At 47.1% G+C, this 14,996-nt stretch overlaps 1 protein-coding gene across 1 annotated transcript; it reads left to right on the top strand.

The window, feature by feature from the left end:
* Window positions 1-6,673: 6,673 nt before the first annotated feature.
* On the top strand, window positions 6,674-14,787 carry oxtra (oxytocin receptor a; the record flags this gene model as incomplete). The annotated part of the gene is made up of 2 exons (XM_084446017.1): window positions 6,674-7,592; window positions 14,531-14,787. 2 exons carry the CDS (start codon window positions 6,674-6,676, stop codon window positions 14,785-14,787), a joined length of 1,176 nt encoding a protein of 391 aa, XP_084302143.1.
* Between the last annotated feature and the right edge of the window lie 209 nt (window positions 14,788-14,996).

Consider the following 14,996-nt stretch of genomic DNA (forward strand, 5'->3'; position numbering starts at 1 on the left):
TGTATCCTATAAAGTGAGCATACTTTATAGAAACATGTATCCTATATAGTGAGCATACTTCATAGAAATATGTATCCTATAAAGTGAGCATACTTGACAGAAACACGTATCCTATATAGTTAGCATACTTGATAGAAACATGTATCCTATAAAGTGAGCATACTTCATAGAAACATGTATCCTTTAAAGTGAGCATACTTGATAGAAACATGTATCCTATATAGTGAGCATACTTCATAGAAATATGTATCCTATAAAGTGAGCATATTTGACAGAAACACGTATCCTATATAGTGAGCATACTTGATAGAAACATGTATCCTATAAAGTGAGCATACTTGATAGAAACACATATCCTATAGAGAGCATACTTGACAGTAGTCATTCACTGTGGTGGGGTTCCTTTTTTTTCCCTCTGATTTGATCCCATTTTGACCCAGTGGAAGCCAACTGACCCTGATTGACTCATAGTGACCAATCTCCCCCTGCTAGAGTTGGACGATTGAACCCGCAATGACCCACAACCGTTGGTGATGCGAAGGAGAGAGATGACACCTTGACTCTCTGTAGCGCAACGAACCCCCGAGCCCCTCAGGGAACGGCGGTCCAATAGGCCCCTCCCTCTGGGGTCCAGTCCGACATGCCCCTCCCTCTGGGGTCCAGTCCGATATGCTCCTCCCTCTGGGGTCCAGTCCCATATGCTCTACCCTCTGGGGTCCAGTCCCATATGCCCCGCCCTCTGGGGTCCAGTCCCATATGCCCCTCCATCTGGGGTCCGGTCTGATATGCCCCGCCTTCTGGTCCGGTCCGATATGCTCCTCCCTCTGGGGTCCAGTCCCATATGCCCCTCCCTCTGGGGTCCGGTCTGATATGCCCCTCCCTCTGGGGTCCGGTCCGATATGCCCCTCCCTCTGGGGTCCAATATGCTCCTCCCTATGGGGTCCAGTCCAATATGCCCCTCCCTCTGGGGTCCAGTCTGATATGCCCCTCCCTCTGGGGTCCAGTCCGATATGCCCCTCCCTCTGGTCCGGTCCGATATGCACCTCCCTCTGGGGTCCAGTCCAATATGGCCCCTCCCTCTGGGGTCCAGTCTGATATGCCCCTCCTTCTGGTCTGGTCCGATATGCCCCTCCCTCTGGGGTCCGGTCCGATATGCTCCTCCCTCTGGTCCGGTCTGTGGAGCTCTTTCATGGACATACAGGCCGACCTTGTGGTTGTTGTTTTTGTGGTGTTTTGTTTTTGTGGTGTTGTTCTCGCCCTCGTGCAACAGTAATGATGGATCTTCACTTCAAACTAAGTCATGATCTTAACAAACATTCTTCATTGGGAGAAGCTGCTACTTTACCAAAGACAACGATGCCAGTCAGGACCTGCGGTGGTAACAGTACGACCACAAATTTAGAAATGGTTTCTCGCTGAGAAGAGAATCAGTTGTTGCTGTTCTCTGTCCACATAATAAGGTAGGAAAAAAACAGTTCTATTAGTATTTTCTAGACTCTGCTGGCTATGGGGACGTGAATGAAAAACCATTTTCCTTTGTCTGACATCAGCTCAGTAGGTGAAGTAGTTGACAACACATTTCGTATAATAGAGTTTCTCTGCAAGCGGACAGAACAGGCAGTGGTGGGTTGTTGATCATGAATGCAGCCCACAGTGGGTCAAGCCTTCGGCCGCATTGTTTGGGGCTGCAAATGGAAAAAGGTTGATTCTGTGGAATGAGAGGAAGGCGCTTTGTTTGTTTGTTTGTTTGTTTCATTTTCTCTGCTGCCGCCTCCCTCCCGCTGCCCACACCCTCTCATGGGCCGGGGTTGGGCCGCCGCGGGGGTCCCTGTCCTGCTGTTGTTTCAGGGGAAGGAAGCGTCTTTGAAAACAGCCGGGGGGAGGAACGGGAGGAGGGCAGCAGGCTGGTAAAGCAAGCAGCTCTCTCTGTAGTCCATACCAAGAACAAGAGGTCCAGGAAGTGAGGTGGAGCTGGCGTGTTGTGCAGACAGGTCCCTGGACGCCGTGTTACTCCACTGACCTGCGCTTGACATTGGTAAATTACAGTTCTGTGGCTCTTTGAGGCCTGGGTGGGATATTTCACAGACTGGTGTGATGTATTATTGGACTCCACTTGCCAACCGTCTCCTAAATCAAAAACGGGTCGTAAACCTTGGATGCTCCTGGCCTCGGGCGGAGCACCAGCAGACACGATCTTACCGTGAGATAAATGATAACCCGCTGGCAGAACCACACTACCAGAACCAGCACAGAGAGCAGGCAGCTGGTCGGGACCAGAGAGCAGGTTCTCCATTCAGGATTGAGTGGGGGAACATGGAACGAGGGAAAGAAACTATGAGACCCAAAATAGAAAACAAACCAACAGGACCCAGAGGTCGGCATTATCATCATCAGCTCATTATCAAGCAGCTTCTCCAGATGAAAACACGGATCGCCCTGCTCTGTAGCCCGCTAGCCAGGAACCAAACTGTGCCCCTAGACCACTCCTGTGGGGATATAATGGGCCCAACGGCTAATGAAAGGCCAGTATCCATCAACGTGCACACGCGGTGCATTTAGACGCTTCAATCTGTGACAATAGTGATCTGTGTTTGAGCCCTTTCTTCTGGAGAAATTGTGCCGAGGCTCTGTGTATAGTGTGAATGAAAATAATACACAGTCTGCATGGAGCTCACTGTGACGGCTCTCCCCTTGTGTTCTGTTCTTTTTCCTTAGAGGACGGCGTTGGTGGGTGGACGCCCGGGGAACACCTGGGTTTTAAGGAGTGGCCCGGCCCGGGGAACACCTGGGTTTTAAGGCGTGGCCCGGCCCGGGGAACACCTGGGTTTTAAGGCGTGGCCCGGCCGGGGAACACCTGGGTTTTAAGGTGTGGCCCGGCCCGGAGGAGAAGGCGTATGTCTGGTCTTCTGGGAGATCCCTCTCTCCCACAAGCACACATTTTTGTTTTGTTTAAAACATTTTTTTTTTCGTTCTTCATTAAATGTTTTGTTATTCCTTTAGTTCCATGTGTGGTCTCTCTTTCTCTCTCTCACTCTCTCTCCCTCTCTCTCTCTCTCTCTTTCTCTCTCTGTTTGTCACAGCTCAGTATAACGAGCTGGTGGTGACATCTGGCTCAGCCTCCACTTCCCAGGGGCCCATTGTGGCCCTGGCTCAGCCTCTACTTCCCAGGGGCCCATCGTGGCCCTGGCTCAGCCTCCACTTCCCAGGGGCCAATCGTGGCCCTGGCCCAGCCTCCACTTCCCAGGGGCCCATCGTGGCCCTGGAACAGTCTCCACTTCCCAGGGGCCCATCGTGGCCTTGGCTAAGCCTCCACTTCCCAGGGGCCCCTCGTGGCCCTGGCTAAGCCTCCACTTCCCAGGGGCCCATCGTGGCCCTGGCTCAGCATCCTCAACCACAGAGCAGAGCGGGGATGGATGATCCTTATCTCCACACAACCAGTGACGCAGGAACAGGCCCCGCTGGGCCCTTAGTCACATACATCATCAGGGGTTCACACTGATCAGACCGCCCTAATTAGGCCTGTATCTGGGGCCTGGGCCTGTATGGGAACTGGAGATGGTCTGGGGGGGGCGGTGATAGGGATCAGCCCCGTGTGTGTGTGTGTGTGTGTGTGTGGGGGGGGGGGGTGATATGGATCAGCCCCGTGTGTGTGTGTGTGAGGGGGGTGATAGGGATCAGCCCCGTGTGTGTGTGTATGTGTGAGGGGGGTGATAGGGATCAGTCCCATGTGTGTGTGTGTGAGGGGGGTGATAGGGATCAGCCCTGTGTGTGTGTGTGTGTGTGTGAGGGGGGTGATAGGGATCAGCCCTGTGTGTGGGGGGGGGTGATAGGGATCAGCCCCGTGTGTGTGTGTGAGGGGGGTGATAGGGATCAGCCCCGTGTGTGTGTGTGAGGGGGGTGATAGGGATCAGCCCCGTGTGTGTGTGGGGGGTGATAGGGATCAGACCCGTGTGTGTGCGTATGTGTGAGGGAGGTGATAGGGATCAGCCCTGTGTGTGTGTGTGTGTGTGTGAGGGGGGTGATAGGGATCAGCCCCGTGTGTGTGTCGGGGGGTGATAGGGATCAGCCCCATGTGGGTGGGGGCAGTGATAGGGATCAGCCCTGTGTGGGGTGGAGGGGGGGGGGCGGGCGTGATAGGGATCAGCCCCATGTGTGTGTGTGGGGGGGGGTGATAGGGATCAGCCCTGTGAGGGGGGGGGGGGGGGGTGATATGGATCAGCCCCATGTGTAGGAAACATGTATGAAGGATGGAGATCTGGGAATGATTTATGCCACAGTGCCGTGTTCTTGAAGTTGACCTTCTGACACCCTGGAGCCCAACTGACGATTTGTCAGAGAGGTGCGACTGCAAGGCCCGAGCAGGGAATATGGTACTTGGAAGGTCTTCAACTGCAATTGTGAATTCATTACAATCATAAATCACCACCAATAGGACATGACGCGCTCAACTCACGATGATATTATAACAACTTGCTGCTGGATCCTTAAAGTAGTAGATAATGAAAAAAAATGGTTGGGTAGCACTCCAAACTGACTTTTTAATTTCCACACGGACGTTTGGGCAAGATGGCCCTTCTTCAGCATACTTAAGAAGGGCGTATTGCCTGAAATGTCTGTATGGAAATTAAAAAATAAGAAATAACAAAAAATGAATACCTGAAAGTAACAAACAATAGCTGAAAATAACAAAAACAGATCCCCAGTGATACAATGTCCTCTGCTGTAAAATGATGGTCAAGGCATGTCCACTCCATGACATCTACTCAAGAAGATGCAAGACGAAGGCCAACAGGATCCTGAAAGACCCCAGCCATTTATTATAGCTATAGCATGTACATAACACACCCAAACTCAATTTGTAAATTGAGTATTGGAGTTTATCTGTATTGAGCATAATCTTGAGTCCGCAGAAACATTTCACTGTAACTGTACACCGTACATTACATGTGAATCTCTTAATCTCTCAGTTAATACCAATTAATTGAATGCAAAAATTCCATTATACCACCTACATAAGAACTATTTATCATCCTCAATCTACTAAGGATTGTGTTTTTATTATCATTTGTTGAGCTATGGAAATGTGGGAAGATTCTCCTGGTAGTGGAGGTGAATGAACCAGCAGAAGAGTCCAGATTATGATCATGACTGAAAACTCAATCCAAATCTGCTTTGTTTTATTTTTGATTACATAGTACAAAATACATACTGTATATATAACATGCAAGGTGTTGGTGGAAAAAGGCAAGATAGAGGTTAGGTGTTTTGTTGTGTGTAAATAGTTTGGTGTTGTGCTTTGATCACACTTTGCCTGTTGTGGTGAGGGTGATCGAATCAAAACACTGTTTCCAAAACAGCTCATATTGGCTAGTGTTCCTGATCTGAGCCTGGCCTGAGCTCACCTGACGCGTCACTCAAAACCGGATCAGGAAACTGAGCTCACCTGACGCGTCACTCAGAACCGGGTCAGGAAACTGAGCTCACCTGACGCATCACTCAGAACCGGGTCAGGAAACTGAGCTCACCTGACGCGTCACTCAGAACCGGGTCAGGAAACTGAGCTCACCTGATGCATCACTCAGAACCGGGTCAGGAAACTGAATGTGAGTTTGCGAGATCAGGCTGATTGTCTCACAAGGTGCAAAGTCAAAGAATTAAAAGATTGGTGGAATGATCTCTCTCTCTGATCTCTCTCTCTCTCTCTGTCTGAGGGGCCAAAATGTAATGCAAAACACCAAACTATTTTTTCTTAAGTTTCTTTGTAATTATAATGATGTTGATGGCTGGGAATAATTGCCTACTACTTAAGTCTCTCGTTCATAGGCATTTAGGTCTAACCCTCGAATAAATTATGGGTCATTTTGGTCACAAATTGGATTACAATGGTTTACTTTCATTTGAAAAAATAATACAAAATAATAAAATAAATACAATTTAAAAATCATCATCATCATTATCATCATCGTGATGATAGCCCGCGAGGCGGTGGAGTGGCGCACAAGGACACCTGGTGGCTGCAATGCGTAGATCTCGTGCGTAATCTTGGAGATATACAAGCGATGTCCTATATATATTACTGGCCATTCTGAGCACGACCAGGGATGGTGGCTAGAGGCTTACTCCAACTCGGGGTCGATTCGTATGAAAACAATTTGTTGTTTTATTCTTTCAAAGGGATCAAGAAGACAACATGCACTGTAAGTACTTAAACCACAGGAATAACACTTCATGTTAAACATTTTGGTTGGAATTCATTTTGTTTGCCAATCACGCACGGACAACCGTCTCTCCGCATTGCCCCACCAAGGGAACCTTTTGGCTCAGTATTTTCATGCTATAATTTTCGTTCAGTGTGTGTAGGCCTATTGTTTTAATCAAATTGAGACATAATTGCATTGTTTGGGCTTTAACCAGGCGTGTGCTTTCTGTTGATTTTCAACAGTAACTGTTTGGTCACGCCGATAGGAGAGAGGAATTCAGCACAACGTCAATTCAGTCTTGCCATTGCGCACCGATGGTGACACAGCTCAGTTCAGTCCGACTCTGCCTCGCCACCTGTTAGATGCGGAGCCACGGAGTAGACAGTCCTCTGAAACAACCCTCCAATGCTCGGGTGAACAGTTCTACTTTTACGTGAATTTGCGCGTCACGGAGGCATCCGCAAGTGGACATAATGGAAAGTATAGTGACTGAACAGGAGTTTTGGCCATTCAATGAGTCCTGGAGTAACTCCAGCTTCGCCAACGGAACCGCCGGGACGAACCAGACGAACCCCTTGAAGCGGAACGAGGAGGTGGCGAAAGTGGAGGTGACGGTGCTCGCCCTGGTGCTGTTCCTGGCTCTCGCCGGAAACCTGTGCGTCCTTGTGGCTATCCATACGACCAAGCACAGCCAGTCGCGTATGTACTACTTCATGAAGCACCTCAGCATTGCGGACCTGGTCGTGGCGATATTCCAGGTCCTGCCACAACTCATCTGGGACATTACTTTTCGCTTCTATGGACCCGACATCCTGTGTAGGTTGGTGAAATACCTCCAGGTCGTTGGGATGTTTGCCTCTACCTACATGCTCGTTCTCATGTCCATAGATAGGTGCTTGGCAATCTGTCAGCCGCTCCGCTCTCTGCATAAGAGGAAAGACCGCTTCTACGTGGTGTTCTCCTGGGTGCTCAGTCTGCTTTTCAGCATCCCGCAGATGTACATCTTCTCCCTGAGGGAGGTGGGATCCGGGGTGTACGACTGCTGGGGCGACTTCGTGCAGCCTTGGGGAGCCAAAGCCTACATAACTTGGATCAGCCTGACGATATACATCATACCGGTGACCATACTGAGCGTCTGCTACGGGCTGATAAGTTTTAAGATTTGGCAAAACTTTAGACTAAAAACCAAAAGGGGCCAGTGCATTAGCCTCACACCGAAGACGTCTAACGGCAATGCGCTCACGCGGGTGAGCAGCGTGAAGCTCATCTCCAAGGCGAAGATCACCACCGTGAAAATGACCTTCGTCATCGTCGTGGCTTACATCGTCTGCTGGACACCTTTCTTCTCAGTGCAGATGTGGTCCGCTTGGGACCCCGCGGCGCCCCGTGAAGGTAGGTTCAAATCCACGAATGATTATATCTCATTGTGTGTGCGCAATGGTCAAATTATAATGGATGTGTTATGTAAAATTTGAATTAACACTTAGAATAGTCTACTGATTGAATTGAATTCAAAGTTTACATTAACACTTAATTAATAATTTGAAGGCTAAAAAATCACGGATTCTTCTTGACATTTAGCGGAGTGGTGTTGTGACCAGGGGACATGCAGAAATAAGAAGGCAACCCAGTAAATGTGTTGTTCGTGAATTCATATTCCAACACATCCACTGTTGTTCATTCCCATATATAGCCTAATAGGCTAATTAAATTAGGCTAATATAAAGTCGCTAGAACATATTGGACACCGCTTTTACGCACGGAAATCTAGCCAAATCTGCAGGCTTGACTTTGTGACATTTACGTAACCTACCAAGGAGCTGTGCCCCTTGTGCAGTAGGTGTGATTATAAAAACCAATTTAGTCGCAGTTAGTCTACTAGTATGACACGTAGCCTCACCCTGTCATGCCACACTCAAATATCTGGTTTCTCTTCGCCAACTATTCTTGTGTGAATTTGGCGGTTACCGTTTCTATAATCATACAGGCCTACTCAATACTGAAGACTTAGTTTTGAGATGTGTCTGCACAGAAGTTTGCCATAGGTTACAATAAATTCCATTTCGTGCGCTTCAATAAGAAAGCCCCCCCTCCTCCCCCCGTCACGGGTCTATGAGGTCACATAGGCCTATGGCCTATCTATCCTATTCACCCTTTATAACCATCTGTCAATGTTGCACGTGCTACCCTTGAATTGGGGTTGTTGGCTACTTCTAGACCTTGTGCACGTGGTTAATCATTAAACGAATTATTCTAAGCGACTGCTTTGAACTGGCGAAAAAGACCACACAAAAAACGCGTGCCGCGCGTGCCCTCTATTGGCAACTGAAAAGGTGTCTTCTGGTCCCTGATCAAACCAGACGTGTCTCTCCTCCACGGTCCCTGTGATCAAACCAGACCTGTCTTTCCTCCAAAGTCACGCCCTGGAATATTTTTCCTGTCGTCAGAAATGTCACATGCAAGTTCAAGACGTTCACGATTTTTTGTCTATTTTATAGCCAAATAGTGATTGGCAAATGTTTTAGGCACACGTATCTCCGAGGCTGTGTCACTGCAATGATTATTATTTGATAATGTAAAAAATATCCTACGGTGCGCTGTATGCTCCTGTAGGCCCTACAGTGGGCCCTACATCAGTCAGGGCTAGGAAACAATACGTTATGAAAGGCAAGTGAATATCTGAAAAATCTATGCAGATATAGACCTTCTTATAAATATTGTGTGTATGTATGTATGTATGTACGTGTATGTGTGTGTGTGTATATATATATATATATATATATATATATATATATATATATTATTGTTTAAGATTGGCATATTCTATCTTTTTCAATTAATTTGGAGATACATGCTATAAAGAGCCGAACTTGTTCAGATCACGTCGGTAGAATGAGGTGTGTGGGAGAAAGCCAGCGGCCAACGTCAGTAGAGGACTGCTCCTGTATGAACACCTTCTTCCCCTGCCAGACAGTAAATCAGTCCTCCTTCCCCTGCCAGACAGTAAATCAATGGCTGTAAGTGAAGTCATGTGAGGGAGGTCTTTCACAACGCTGAGGAGTCTGCTGTAACATGGAAGGACCCATGCAGGGGTGTAGTTGAGGGAACACAGACGTATACTGATTATACCCACTTCTTTATCCTTTTAAACACCACTAATCTAAAAACTGCTACAGTTTACCCACTGCTACAGTACAGCCACATACTTTTTGAATGTAAAAACCCAATCATTGTTGCAAACAGGAAAAAAAGATTTGCCCAAATGTTGTGTTAACCATCCATCTATGGTCAAATGTATATTTTTGATTGCAAACAAACAAACAAAAGTTACTACATAATCTTGGCGCTCTTCTCAGTAATGTATTTCCCCTCTTCAAATTATGGTTTTCTTGTTCTTATGTTGTATATTCCTCTTCCTGGTTGTGTACCACTGCACTGATGTTTCTGATTGATGTAATTGTACTCCACACCACAATTGTGGTCTAGAGTGAAAATAAATAAATCTAAATCTAAATAAATCCAAAAACCTATTTAAACACCAGTAATGTAAAACCTGTAACATTTCTGCTAGAGTTTAGTCAGAGTATACCCACTTCTTTATTCACCACTACCCCACGGGGGCCATGGTAGATCCGCGTCATTGTTTGGCCATTGTTTGGCCGTTATTTAGGGACACATCACAGAGTGATAGCAACGCTGTGTTCAGCACAACAAACACATTCAGCGTCTATGGGAGCGTCTGGAGAGAAAACATCTCAGTCTGCAGATAAATAGCTCATTAGCACATAGTTGTATCAAAGGCTTCTGTTCTGTTCACTGCTAAGCCAGGATCCAGGAGTCAGGAGTCTGGCTGGTTCGATATGTCCTACTAGGGAATATTGGTTATTTAGAAAGCTGCCCTTATCATCCCACAGCTGCTTCAGATACAGCAGGCACTCAGGACTGTCTTCAGGGAGTCCAGCAGTCACACACGTATATGTTCCCCTGCAGCGTTTAACTCAATGGGTTTTCCAAGTAAAGCAATTAATTAGTACAATGTAATGACTGGGTTTGTGTGTACAAAGCTCTGAAAGCACCAGATCTCCTCAGAATTATGCAAAGTGGTGCAATTTGGTTCCATCAAGTTCTTTGCAGATCAGCATAATTGTAAATGCTCAAATGTACTGGCCTCAAATTGGAAAAAAAGTGACTTATAAAGGATTAATACTTATTTTTAGAACAATAGAACATGGTGTGGCAGAACATGCGAGGAGTGTGAAAAGACGGGTAGCCAACACGTGAACACAACAGACGACCAAACGGCTCAGCCACGTGTCGGAGGGTTTGTTTGTGTTCACCAGATATCCTTGCGAGTAGCCATGAGCAGATAGTGTCCATTAGTGTTGGACTGAGAGAGCAGAGTGGGCCTAGCTAGTGAGCTATTACTCTGAGTTGGCCTCCATACTTCATCAATCCATTCCATTGGTCAATGTCCAGATTCATACTCTGTCCAAACCAATCACAACAAGCTGTAAGATCTGATGATTATTATTTGAGATTGTCCTGCCGAGGTTGGAAATTTGTCTTTTGCATTTGATGTCCCCATGATACTCGCCAGTTACCTCAGCCCACAGCTGCTTATCACAGAGGTCTTCCTGCTGTTGGCCTCACTAAGCTCCTAGACATACAGTATTAGTCTTGTTTACGCTTCACTCAGAACCAGTGAATTTAACCCAGACATGAACTATTTGCTATTGTGCTACAGGGGCACTAAACAGTTATTGACCGAATGAGAAAAAACAAATGGAAAATGTAATGTGGTTCACAATATTTGCCACAGGTTGCTTGAAAAACCATTAACTATCCTCCAACTTTCTCCCGAGAAGATCTCCAATGAAGGAAAAACTTTCCACACGATCTGCTATGAATCAAACTGCAGACCTGACACAAGCTGGAGTTTCCTCTTTCCTGAAAATACTTTTTCCTGACAAATTCAGCAGAAATCGAATGGCCAAACAGCAACCCACAGCAATATCTTTGATTGAAGCTCCATGTGGCAACCAAAAACATCCAAAACCAAATACAATTTAAATATCAATGTGAATACACTGAGATGGAAATTAATGCATCATATACTTGTCTTGAACTTAAGTATATGTGTGGTTATTTTGATTAGTAACGTAAAGAGCAACTGTCCAAGTCATAATTCATTGCCCAGAACAAGATTTCTGAAGGGTCAGCTGTTTGTTCCTCTCATTGTCTGATATCTGTCTCAATGCCCGGTCCTGTTGTTATGATGATATTCCCCTACCAGGCCCCGCCCTCTGACCTCAATCCTCTGTCCTCAGCACTGCTGATTGGCTACCATGCCCAGCCCTCTGTTCTCTGCTGATTGGCTACCATGCCCAGGCCTCTGTCCTCAGCACTGCTGATTGGCTACCATGCCCAGGCCTCTGTCCTTAGTGCTTCTGATTTGCTACCAGGCCCTGCCCTCTGTCCTCTGCTGATTGGCTACCATGCCCAGGCCTCTGTCCTCAGTGCTGCTGATTGGCTACCATGCCCAGCCCTCTGTCCTCTGCTGATTGGCTACCATGCCCAGGCCTCTGTCCTCAGTGCTGCTGATTGGCTACCATGCCCAGGCCTCTGTCCTCAGTGCTGCTGACTGGCTACCATGCCCAGGCCTCTGTCCTCAGCCCCTGGTACTGCTGACTGGTTGGACTCCTCTGGGGCACTCTGTCGTACCAGATAATTGGAGATTTCCGCCTTCCGAACGTTTGAGGGGGGTTTCTACATTACACTAGAACAGCGGTGAGAATGGTCGGTAACAAGACTACGCCTACTGCTTTGGACTGGTTCAAACCTGAACAAAGCTTCGCCCTAAATACTTTGGATTGGTTCTGCAATGCAGTTATTTTCTTCTTCTTTTTTTAACTCTCAAGTTGTTTTCAGTCATTTTAAGTGCTGAAATGTGAATGAAAGTCCTCAGTGTCTGGCTGAGTGAAGCGTTTAGAGACCGACTTGTGAGTCTGACCCTGCGGAGTCTCTCAGGACCGCTCCTGCTCAGCCAAAGGTCTAATGTTGGATGTTTTGTCCACATGAATGAATAACTAACAAACTTAATGGTGCTCGTGTCATTAATCTTCACAATGTCTGACAGTTTGACAGATTACCAAGGAGCGGCAGATTTCTATGCATTTTCATTTGCCGGTTTGGTGTGATTTATCACCCTCCTGTGAAAGACATTATATGAGTTGATCAACAGAGGGTTATTTTCCTACAGCTGCGCGCCAGCGGACCCTGGCACTTCAAGATATCACCTACAGGAAGAACGTTTGATAACCATCATATGTCATAAAACTGTGATGTGCAAAGAGGAAAGTAGATAAACATCTAACGTCTTGCAGTGAGTTTAGGTTTAGTTGCAGTTTAAGGATAGGCCTACTTATTTGCCTGTAAGCCCATTTTTATTTGATCAGGGGTTCTCATTTCAAATGCCTCCTCAGGCTCTGTGAAGGTCATTTCCATGCTCTATACTGCCCCCCTATGGTGTGTCCCTGAGTCTGACATCAGGATCTGTTTCCTGGAGATTGAAGTCGGGTTTAAATGATCCTTTTAGTTGCGCCCAGCAGCTCTATTACTCGCTCTCTGTTTAATTATCTTTTATTCTCATAAATGTGTTTACTTAACCTTTAATTAAGCCTAGCCCTGTCAAGCAGCAAGGTTTCACTATTTAGACATTTAAAGATTCATCCTCAGTTCTCCTATAGCCTCATTAGTCCTGATCCCTACACCTGTCAACAGCTAGGAAATAGAGACCACAGTGAGAGGGTTAGGCTACAGTGTTCATACTAGGAGACATTTGCTCTCATAAATGCCTAATGGCCTAATGACTGAAGAATCCATTTCCGTGCGCCGTATTTTTTTGTCCTTCCGGCGGCGATTGTTGTCAGTGATTTGGCGAGGCAAGCTTCAGAGAGCCGAGGGAGCGCTCGTTAGATGGCCAGGAGAGCAGAGAAAGAGGGAGAGATATTAGCAATCAGCAGCGAGAGGATAAATAGGATGTGGGCCAGTTCTATTAATCCCAAACTCATTTACCGAATGTCAGTTGGCCAGCGGAGTTGACAGGAGTTAAATGTCACCTCATGTGACGCTTCAGACCACCCCGCACATAGTGAGTCACTACCGGTGGCTATGAGCTCTCCTCAGGGTTCATTTACCGGATGATTTCTGGCGCGTGTCTGTCTCAGCGGTTGAGTGTGAGAAAATATATTGCTTTGTGCATTCGAGCTGGTGTGTTTGCGCATGTGAGGGGTGTATTTAGGCCACGTCCACACATACATTGATATTTATGAAAACAGACTTTTTTTCTCTGCGTTTTCGCCTCCCGTCCACACACAACTGAGTTTTTGGTCACTGAAAAACTGATCTTTTTGAGAATGCCTTCCAAGGTGGAGGTCTGTAAAAACTCCGGTTTAAGTGGATTCGTAGGGAAGGAAAACGGAGCTTTCGGGTATCTTTGTGCGCCATTCTCTAATGGGCATGCGCCAGGAACAGTATGAGAAGAACAATGGCGGCTACTCTTTATATTTGTTCCATGTTGCTAGGCTTGATAATGCATTAGAAATCAACCTAGCTTTACTCCACCACTACACCGCCGATAGGAGGCGAATAAATATAGGCCTACTGCAGCAAATAGTTTCTATCCCACCTCTCCGTAATGTTGCGAGGTCCAAAGTAGGACTACGCCACAAAAGTGGCTTCTGGACCAGGCCCAGCAGATGCAAGCCTTAAAGCCTTTGTCGTGTGGGCGGGGCTGTTTTCCAAAAATCTGTTGTTGTGGACGCAATTATTATTATTTTTACCGGAGGGGGGGGTTACAAATATCCGTGTTCGTGTGGATGGCCTTTAATCTTGTCGGAGTTACTGTAGTTGCATCAATTAGTTAGGACACGTGGAAGATGAGAGGGAGAGATTAGTAGCTAAATAATGTATGATGGAAATTATTCCCTTGTTGGGTTTTTGCTCTGTGAATAATTATCTTGCTGAATGAAACTGTCATTTCTCTGTAAAAGTGAAACGGATGTCTTGTAATGAGTTTCCATCTGTTCCCTTTTGACATGGATAAGATGTGAAAGTGAACAGTGAATCAATCCCTTTTAATGATGTGTTTTTGTTCCAGATAATTGATTCCTCTTCCATCAATGTTGGCCACCGAGAAAAAGCGCTTGGTTTCGCAACAATGAACCTGCTTACTTACTCGCAAACATACCCATAAACATGTCTCTCTTCATGTCTCTCTCTTCTCTCTGCCCTCTCTCTCTCTCTTCTTCCTCTCTGTCTGTCCTCCACAGCCATGCCCTTCATCATCTCCATGCTGCTGGCCAGTCTGAACAGCTGCTGCAACCCCTGGATCTACATGTGCTTTGCGGGCCATCTGTTCCAGGACCTGCGGCAGAGCGTGCTGTGCTGCTCGGCGCGCTACCTCAAGTCCTCGCAGTGCCACTGTGACCAGGACCACGACTCCACCAGCCGCAAGAGCAACTCCTCCACCTGCGTCATCAAGAGCACCAGCAGTCAGAAGAGCGTCACCCAGACCTCCACCACATGAGGGGGTGTGCCCGGGGCGGCCGGCGCCCACGGCCCGCCTACATGTGACCCACACGTTCACCGTGCCCAGGGCGGGGTTAGAACGCAGGTCTCACGCCTGGGCGGCGGACGCGCTGACAGTTACGCCAATAGGGACGTCCCTCTTGGAGGGACTGTCAGCGCTCCCCTGAGGAGTGAGGTTCACTAGCTACTCCACGTTTCACCCGATTA

Source organism: Borostomias antarcticus (genome assembly GCF_949987555.1).
Source record: "Borostomias antarcticus genome assembly, chromosome: 11".
NCBI lineage: Eukaryota > Metazoa > Chordata > Actinopteri > Stomiiformes > Stomiidae > Borostomias > Borostomias antarcticus.